Below are 10050 nucleotides of genomic sequence, written 5' to 3' on the forward strand. Positions count from 1 at the left end.
AGACCAGGTGTCAATCCATACTAGTCAAGGTTTGATAGACGGACCAGGGTAGCCGATACTTATCACGGTGTTGAAGAGACCAGGTGTATATCCCATACTAGCAAGGTATGTTATAGAGGGACCAGTGTATCCATTACTGTCAAGTTTGATAGAGAGACCAGGCGTGTATCATACTATTCAAGGGTGTTGCATAGAGAGACCAGAGGTGGATCCATACTACTCCAAGGTGTGTTGGGTTATTGTAGAGGCCAGGGTACTATCCATTACTAGTCAGAGTGTTGATAGAGGGACCCAGCGGGTGTATCCATACTAGTCAGGATGTTGATAGATCGACCAGGTATCCAAACTAGTCAAGTGTTGATAGAGGGACCAGGGTACTCGTCAAAGCTGTGATAGGACCAGGTATCATACTAGCGGTTGACTAGAGGACAAGGGTGATATCCATACTAGTCAAGGTTGTTTGATAGAGGGACCAGTGTATCCAACGTCAGCCCTAAACAGGTGTTCCCCATTACTATATGCCCGTCTCGATGTGGTAACCACATCAACACAAATGCATTCAAGTACACAGTCACTTCCCTTCCTAACAAACCTTTTTTAAATTGATTTTAATGATTTATTTACGCCTTTATTTAGCGAGGCAAGTCAGTTAAGAACACATATCTTATTACCAATGCGGCGTACCAAAGGCAAAAGGCCTCTCGTGGGGACGGGCTGGGATTAAAAATACAAATAAATAACATATAAATATGGACCAAAAACACACTCACGACAAGAGAGACAACACCACAACGACTACATACAGAGACCTAAGACAACAACCAGCAAGCGAACACATGGACAACACGCAGCATAGGTTGCAAACACAACATCGCAAACAAACTGGTAGAAAAACACAACATTGTAGAAGAACACATAGTAGCGCACAACTGGTAGAGCACAAACATGTAGCAGCAAACATACTGGTAGAAGCACACATGGATAGCCAGCACAAAAACATGGATACAAACATTATTGGCACAGACACAGGCAACAAAGGACAAGAGAGTGACGAACACACAATACATCACACCGAACAGCCACAACTGTCAGTAAGAGCTGTCCCATGTTGCAGTCTTTAGAGATGAAAGAGATTGAGATAAAACTGTCCAGTGTTGAGTGTTTGTTGCAGCCTTCGCAGTCGCTAGCTGCACGCGAACCTGCAAAGAGGAGCGACCCAGGAGTGTGTTGGTGGGGATCTTAACAGAAGTGACTGCAGAAGGAGTTGTATGTGAGATGGGGCTGCAGTAGTATCTCAGATAGCAGGAATGAGCCTAAAGAGGTTTATAAATAAGCGATCAACCATTGGTCTTGCGACGGATATACGAGATGACCAATTTACAGAGCGAGTATCAGAGATTACAGTGAATTTGTGTCCCTTATAAGGAGCATTGTGCAAATCGATGGCCGAATTGTAAAGAAAATTCTGCCCGCTCGAGATCCCCTACCTACTGATCTGCAAATAAAACCCCCACCTCTTAAGGAATACCTAGGATTAGGATAAAGTAATCCTCTCTACCCCCCCCCCCCCCCCTGTAGAGTTAGATGCACTATTGTAAAGTGGTTGTTCCACTGGACTCATTAGGTAGAGTGCAACCAAACTTGTAAGTCGCCTCTGAGAGATAAGAGCGTCTGCTAAATGACTTAAATGTAAATGTAAATGGGCTCTCTAATGTAGCATTGATAGGGAGGTCATCACTGAATAGGTTAGCTTGGCAGCTGGGGTGATAAGAGAGACGGATTTACGATAGAGGAACCAATCTAGATCTAAAACTTTAACCTGCAGCTTTGATATGTGCTGAGACAAGAGCGATGTACCGTCTAGCCATACCTCCCAGTACTTGTATGAGAGTGACACTTTCAAGCTCTAAACCCTCAAAGTCAGTAGATCACACCCGTGGGGCGAGAGGGGACATTTTCTGGACCAAACCACAATGACCTTTTTGGAGGTGTTCAGAACAAGGATTAAGGTAGAGGAAGACTGATTGAACACTAAGAAAAGCTTTCGTGTTCGAGCGTTTAATACAAAATCCGGGAGCCGCATGAGTTAAGACCGTATCATCTCATATGAATGGTGAGAGAGAAGCTTCCTAGCTGCGCCTAGCTCATGTTGATGAACGTAACTGAGAAGGCGTGGGGCCTAGGAACCGAGCCCTTGGGGTGCCTCCCATGTAAACAGCAGATGGATGAGACACAGATTTCTGACTTTATACACTGCACCTAATGTGTACCTGTCCTTCTTCCTTTCCTAAACAACCTTAATGTCTCCCTCCCAACCTATGTACCTGCTTCCTTCCTACTGACCTTACTCCTCATTTCCTAACACCTTAATGCTGTTCTACCTTCTAAACTATGTGTACCGTCTTCCTTCTTTCCTAACACCTTAATGCTTACTGTCCTTCCTTTCCTAAACACCTTAATACTGTCTTTCACTTGCCTAACACCTATTACCTGGCTTCCTTTCCTAACACCTTAAATGTGTACCTGTCCTCCTTTTCCTACACCTTAATGCTGTCGTAACCTGTCCTTCCTTTCCTAACACCTTCAATGATGTTAACCGTCTTCTTCCCTTTCTTAGTACACTTAATGTTACCGTTTCTTCCTTTCCTTTCCTACCACCTTAATATGCTTTCTACCCTTAGGTTCCTTCCGTTTCTTGGTCCTAACACCGTTAAGGTTACCTACCTTCGTTCCTTTCCTAACACCTAAGTTACCTGTCCTTCCTTTTCCACTAAGGATCTCCGCCTAACACCTTAATGTTGTAACCTGTCCTCCTTTCCTAACACCTAATGGTGCTACCTGTCCTTCTCTTTCCTTTCCTAAACACCTTAATTTACCTGTCCTTCCTTTCCTTGCCACTAACACCTTAATGTCTACCTTCCTTCCTTTCTTCTACACCTATGATGACTGCTTGTAACACCCTTAGTCCTGATCCTTCCTTTCCTAACACCTCAATGTCTACCTTTCTTCCGTTCCTTTCCTAACCACCTAATGTAACTCTACCTTGTACACCTTTCCTGCTTCCTTTCCATCACCTTAATGGTGTACTGCTTCCTTCCTTTCCTAAACACCTTAAGATCCTTCGCTCTAACCATGTCTCTTCCCTTTCCTAACACCTTAAGGTCTGTCCCCTTGTACACCTGCTGGCCGTCCTTCCCTGCCTCTTGTCTTTGCTTATAATAGCACTGATTTGCACTGATAGCAACAAAAAACAAACTCTGATAGCAACAAAACAATTAAACTTCGTCAGTAGCCTGAAGTGTAGAGCGCGACCGCAGCCGGAACGTTGCTGGTTCAGACCCAAGGCAACACAAAAATGGAATGGAACTAATGCCAGCTGGGAATGCCGCTTGTCTCTGGTCACCAGTACCGTCACTTGCCATTGTGCCCTTGCAGGAGCGCTCTCCATGAGGCCACTTGCTGCTGGCCCTGTGCCTGTCAACGTGTGCTGTGTATCTGGAGCTGCTTGGAAAAATGGCAGAACTCAAAGCTTCTCATCTTAACCTATGGACTGTCTCTCCATCTCCCAGCTTGCCACCCAAGAGGGTGTCTGCCATGCCGGGGGACAAAACAGAAGGTGGCCTGCTGGCCTGGTGTGCGACCTAAAGAGATTACCAGCCCTGTCCGCACCAATCCAAGGAGAACTTCTACAAGTCTACACCTTATCATTTGTCCTCTAGCACCGCGTTTCTGTCGTGATGACATGGCGTGATGCATATGATATGCGGTGGTGTTTTTGATGTTATTCTGCATGTCAATCATTGATGTCACAGAAGCATAGACACATTCCCCATTGTAATGAACGATAAAGATGTTTATATTTTTGAAGTAATCCATTCTAATTCTGATGTTCTAAATTCTGAATCTCAATTCTGAATTCTAATTCTGAATCTCGTGTACACCTCAAACGTCGTCGGAAGTCCATGTTCCCGGTCACAAACTGCGGAACGGCTCCTTCAGATGACAGCAAAGGAGCACTCTCTATCATAAGGTGAGTGCACCAACTTGTAAGTCGCTCTGGATAAGAGCGTCTGCTAAATGACTTAAATGTAAATGTAAATGGTGTCTCTAATGTAGCATTGGTAGGATGGTCATCTGAATCAGGGTTAGTTTGGCAGCTGGGGTGAAAGAGGAGCGATTACGATAGAGGAAACCAAGTCTAGATCTAACTTTAACCTGCAGCTTTGATATGTGCTGAGACAAGGACAGTGTACCGTCTAGCCATACTCCCAAGTACTTGTATGAGGTGACTACCTCAAGCTCTAAACCCTCAGAGGTAGTAATCACACCCGGTGGGGAGAGGGGCATTCTTCTGACCAAACCACATGACCTTWGTTTTGGAGGTGTTCAGAACAAGATTAAGGGTAGAGAAAGCTTGTTGAACACTAAGAAAGCTTTGTTGTCGAGCGTTTAATACAAAATCCGGGGAGGGGCCGGCTGAGTATAAGACRGTATCATCTGCATATAGATGGATGAGAGAGCTTCCTACTGCCTGAGCTATGTTGATGATGTAAACTGAGAAGAGCGTGGGGCCTAGGACCGAGCCTTGGGGTGCTCCCATGTAACAGGCAGTGGATGAGACAGCAGATGTTCTGACTTTATACACTGCACCTTAATGTGTACCTGTCCTTTCTTTCCTTTCCTAACACCTTAATGGTACCCTTTCTTTCCTTTCCTTTTCCTAACACCTTAAGTGTACCTGTCCTTCCTTTCCTAACACCTTGAATGTCTGTACCTGTCCTTCCTTTCCTAAACCTTAATGTGTACCTGTCCTTCCTTTCCTACACCTTAATGCTGTACCTGTCTTCCTTTCCTTTCCTAACACCTTAATGATGTACCTGTCTTCCTTTCCTTTCCTATACACCTTAATGTCTACCTGTTCTTCCTTCCTTTCCTAACACCTTTAATGTCGTACCTGTCTCCTTCTTCCTAACACCTTAATGTTACCTGTCCTTCCTTTCCTAACACCTAATGTGTACCTGTCCTTCTTCCTTTCCTAACACCTTAATGTGTACCTGTCCTTCCTTTCCTACACCTTAATGTGTACCTTCCTTCCTTCCTAACACCTTTAATGTTGTCCTTCCTTCCTTTCCTAACACCTTAATGTGTACCTGTCCTTCTTTCCTTTCCTAACACCTAATGTTACTCTGTCCTTCCTTTCCTTGCCTAACACCTTAATGTCTACCTTCCTTCCTTTCCTTCTACACCTTAATGTGTACCTGTCCTTCCTTTCCTAACACCTTAAGTTACCTGTCCTTCCTTTCCTAACACCTTAATGTCTACCCTGTCCTTCCTTCCTTTCTAACACCTAATATGTACACTTGTCCTTCCTTTCTAACACCTTAAGTGTACCTGTCCTTCCTTTCCATCACCTTAATGTCTACTGTCTTCCTTTCCTTTCCTAACACCTTAATGTGTACCTGTCCTTCCTTTCCTAACACCTTAAGGTGTACCTGTCCTTCCTTTCCTAACACCTTAAGGTGTACCTGTCCTTCCTTTCCTAACACCTTAAGGTGTACCTGTCCTTCCTGCTCTTGTCTTTCTTATAATAGCACTGATTTCACTGATAGCAACAAAAACAAAACGTTCTGATAGCAACAAAAACAAAACGTTTAACTTCTCAGTAGCCTGAAGTGTAGAGCGGCGGACCAGCAGCCGGAACGTTGCTGGTTCAAGACCCAGGCAACACAAAAATGGGAATGGAACTGAACTGGCAGCTGGGAATGCCGCTGGTCTCTGATCCCAGGTACCGTCCTTGCCATTGTGCCCTTGAGCAAGGGCTCTCCATTGAGTGCCACTGCTGCTGGCCCTGTGCCTGTCAACGTGTGCTGTGTATCTGGAGCTGTTGGAAAAGGCAGAACTCAAAGCTCTGATCTTAACCTATGACTGTCTCTCCATCTCCCCAGCCTGCCACCAAGGAGGGTGGTCTGCCCATGCAGGTGGGCAACAAGACAGAGTGTGGCCTGCTGGGCCTGGTGCTGGACCTGAAGAGAGATTACCAGCCCGTCCGCAACCAGATCCCAGAGGAGAAACTCTACAAGGTCTACACCTTTATCATTGTGGTCCTCTATCACGCTGTTTCTGTCGTGATGACGATGGTGGTGATGATGATGATGATGGCGGTGGTGTTTTTGATGTTATTCTTCATGTCAATCATTGTGTAACGAAGCCATAGACACATTTCCCCATTGTATGAACGATAAAGTTGTTTATATTTTGAATTGTAATCATTCTAATTCTGATGTTCTAATTCTGAATTCTAATTCTGAATTCTAATTCTGAATTCTACCAGGTGTACACCTTCAACTCGGTCAGGAAGTCCATGTCCACGGTCATCAAACTACCGGACGGCTCCTTCAGGATGTACAGCAAAGGAGCCTCCGAGATCGTCCTCAAGAAGTGAGTGGTTTACAACTAGGTCTGGTAACCATAGAGTCCATGATGGATCTTAGTTTCCAACTTCAGTTTCCAGCACCCAATCCAGAAAGGAAAGAACCCCCCTGAGCTTCTACCTCCTAGTCACTTGTACAGATCTTAGATAAGATTCTCTCAGATCTTTCTCGTTAAGGCCCACAGGAACTACAGCTTGATTTTGGGGGATAGATTGATTGTGATTGATGATGTTCGTCACTGATCTCCTCAAGGCTTTAGCCCTGCTCGCCAGGCTTTGGTATAGTGGTACTACAACTCAGAATGAGACTACCAAGGCCTTGACCTCTAACCCCCCCACTCCAGGTGTACTAAGATCCTGAACCAGGAAGGCGAGCCGCGGCTGTTCCGTCCCCGGGATAAGGACGAGATGGTGAAGAAGGTGATCGAGCCGATGGCGTGTGACGGGCTGCGGACCATCTGTGTGGCGTACCGTGACTTCCCTGCCGACCCAGAACCACTCTGGGACAACGAGAACGACATCCTCAATGAGCTGACGGCCGTCTGTGTGGTCGGGATAGAGGACCCAGTCAGACCAGAGGTAGGCTGTGTCTGGTCAGGATAGAGGACCCAGTCAGACCAGAGGTAGGCTGTGTCTGGTCGGGATAGAGGACCCTGTCAGACCAGAGGTAGGCTGTGTCTGGTCGGGATAGAGGACCCAGTCAGACACGGGTAGCTGTGTCTGGTCAGGATAGAGGAGCCTGTAGACCGAGGTAGCTGTGTTGGTCAGGATAGAGGGACCGTCAGACAGAGGTAGGCTGTGTCTGGTCGGATAGAGGACCCGTCAGACCAGAGGTAGGGGGGTGTCTGGTCAGGATAGAGGACGCCTGTCAGACCAGAGGTAGGTGTGTCTGGTCGGGATGAGGACCCTGCAGACCAGAGTAGCTGTGTCTGGTCAGGATAGAGGACCTGTCAGACAGAGGTAGGGTGTGTCTGGTCAGGAATAGAGGCAGGGATAGTAGTTAGAGAGAGAAAGTGAGATATTGTCCAGTGGTCTTAGTGCTACCTGTTACCAAGTCACTCCCAACACCTCCATTTTTTCTGAGTTTCTCCTCTTTACATTTTCTTCTCGCAGCTTGGCTCCTGCCAAGGTTATGCACTTATTAGGGAACGGGGGTGAATGGGCCAGAATGTCTAGAACTGGGCCAGAACTCTAAGAATGGGCAGAACTCTAGAACTGGGCCAGAATTAGAATGGGCCAGAATCTAGAACTGGCAGAAATCTAGAACTGGCCAGAACTCTAGAACTGAGCCAGAAGCTAGAACTGGGCCATGACCTCTATAGCTATGGGGGGGGGGGGGAGGCCAGAACTAGAACTGTCCAGAATGCTAGAACTGGGCCTGAAACTCTCGAACTGGGCAGAACTCTGAACTGAGCAGCACTCTAGACTGGGCCAGGAACTCTAGCGGGCTGTTTCCCTGTCGATATAGAAGTATCATATCATGTCCCCAAGTGTCTGAAACAGGAGACAAGGCTGTAGACATGGGTTGTTATCGAGGGTATGGGGCAACAGCAGAAACAAAAAGAGGGCTAATTACCTCGGAGATGGGGAAGGGACGATAAAAGGGGGGAAAGTTTGCAGTTAGATCGGGTTGGACAGCATACCTTCTGCCCGAGCCGATACCGGGGAGCGGGGTCCGGTGGCGGTCCGCTTGTGGTGAACTGGGAGGTGGTTCTTCGCGAAGGCCGACCGGGCTTCCAGGTATCGACCGCAGCGCGGACAAACATCTAGGACAAAGGTTGCTGACCTCTTCCTCTTGCTCAGAGAAGAGTGGGGGGCTGATAGCGGGACCTCAAAGGGCGAGAGACCGTGGCAGGTCAAGGAAGGGTGTTGTGGGCGTATTCAACCATGTCCACTGGGAATCATGGATCGGAAGACGTGGCACATGAGATGGGGTGGTCTCTTGACAGAGGGTAGCTTGGGGAGAGGAATGAAGTGGCGGCCTTTAGAAACAATCACACTCTGTCAGGCTGGCGGTGTGCATCAACGAGGAAAAGACCGTGAAGAAGTCAGGGATATTTGAGACAGGGACGGTGCGGGACAGGAGTAGTTGGAAGAAGACCAGCCGAAGGGGATGGAATTCTCACTTTTTCCGCTTTCACAAAAGCTGGTTCCTTCTGTTGGGACGTGGAACGAAACAATTAAATTCTCTAGATCCATAGAGGATATCTTCAACCAACCAACTTACATCCTGAGACAAGGCTGAGTAAAGCCCACACATAAGATATCTTCAACCACCAACTACCATCCTGAGACAGGCTGAGACAGCCCCCACCCAGCTAGAGGGATATATTCACCACCAACTTACCATCCTGAGACAGGCTGGAGTACAGCCCACTCACTAAGGGCTATATTTTAAACCAAACCTTACCTATCTGAGACCAGGTGCGTATAGTCGCCCCCCGGGCACCCACCCGCCAGAGGGATATTTCAACCACCAACTTACCATCCTAGACTTAAGGCTGAGTACAGCCACCACTAGAGGGATACTTCAACCACAACTTACCATCCTGAGCCAAGGCTGAGCACAGCCAGAAGATCTCCCACAGCATACGAAACTCGAAGGGGCGCAAGTCAGACAGGACGTTCACTCAAAATCCCACTCCAAGTTGATAATAGCAACAACAAAAATCGTCACGACAGTGATGCACAGCAGTGACTCTGCCTGTAATAGGGTCAAAGGCAGAGAATCAGTTAATGCAATCAATAATCAATGAATAACAGCAGCGGCATAGGTGGTATTACATCTAATATAACTAATAATTTTAGCAGCAGTGTACACACACACCACACACACACACACACACACACACACACACACACACACACACACACACACACACACACACACACACACACACACACACACACACACACACACACACACACACGTAGCTCCTCCCAACAGGCCCAACCCTTTCCTTATGGACCCTGGGCTAAAGATGCATTTGGTAGACATTGAGTGGTGGGCCGATAGCTGGTTAGCTGTAGCTGGGAGGGGATCTGTAGAGCAGACCATTTACTGCTGTTTTCCTGTGATGGTGCTAGCATGACAGGATGGTGTTGCTGTTAGAGGAAAGATGGCCCACAGTGAATAAACTTAGTGTGTGTGTGGAGTGTGTGTGTGCGTGGGTGGGTGTGTGTGTGTGTGTGTGCTTGTGGGCGTGCGTGTGTGTGCATGACATGTGTGTGGTGTGCGTGCGGCGTGTGTGTGCTTGTGGGCTGCGTCGTGCGTGTGAAGTGTGTGCATGTGTGTTGTGTGCTTGTTTGCGTCCTGTGTGAATGAATTGGTAGTTGCAGCAGTAATAATGAGCGGGGTTGGTGGGTTCATCCTGTTGGGGCGTTTTGGGTATTAAAATTGAAGCCTCCCTGTAGGTCAGTCGTTTGGATTTAACCATGTGATAGTTTATGCTAAATGCCATATCGTCTGCGTGTGCCCTGCAGGGTAAGATGCATTATAAGGTTCGCGTGCGGGCATCAGGTACGTATGGTGACGGGTGACACATCAACACGGCCAGGGCATCGCATAAGTGGTGGATCATCCACCTGGAGAGACTTCCTGTGTATGCACGGCAAGGAGT

The 10050-nt window shown here is 47.3% G+C and overlaps 1 protein-coding gene across 1 annotated transcript in view; it reads left to right on the forward strand.

Moving 5' to 3' along the window:
* LOC112074612 (plasma membrane calcium-transporting ATPase 2-like) overlaps positions 1 to 10050 on the forward strand; it is a 74314-nt gene that overhangs the window by 58531 nt on the left and 5733 nt on the right. Inside the window, exons 10-12 of the mRNA XM_024141754.1 lie at positions 5946 to 6080; positions 6332 to 6438; positions 6775 to 7009. Of these exons, the coding sequence (XP_023997522.1) occupies positions 5946 to 6080; positions 6332 to 6438; positions 6775 to 7009 (477 nt within the window). The remainder of the gene's footprint in view (positions 1 to 5945; positions 6081 to 6331; positions 6439 to 6774; positions 7010 to 10050) is intronic.

The sequence above is a fragment of the Salvelinus sp. IW2-2015 genome, unplaced genomic scaffold (genome assembly GCF_002910315.2).
Source record: "Salvelinus sp. IW2-2015 unplaced genomic scaffold, ASM291031v2 Un_scaffold2716, whole genome shotgun sequence".
In the NCBI taxonomy this organism is placed as follows: domain Eukaryota; kingdom Metazoa; phylum Chordata; class Actinopteri; order Salmoniformes; family Salmonidae; genus Salvelinus; species Salvelinus sp. IW2-2015.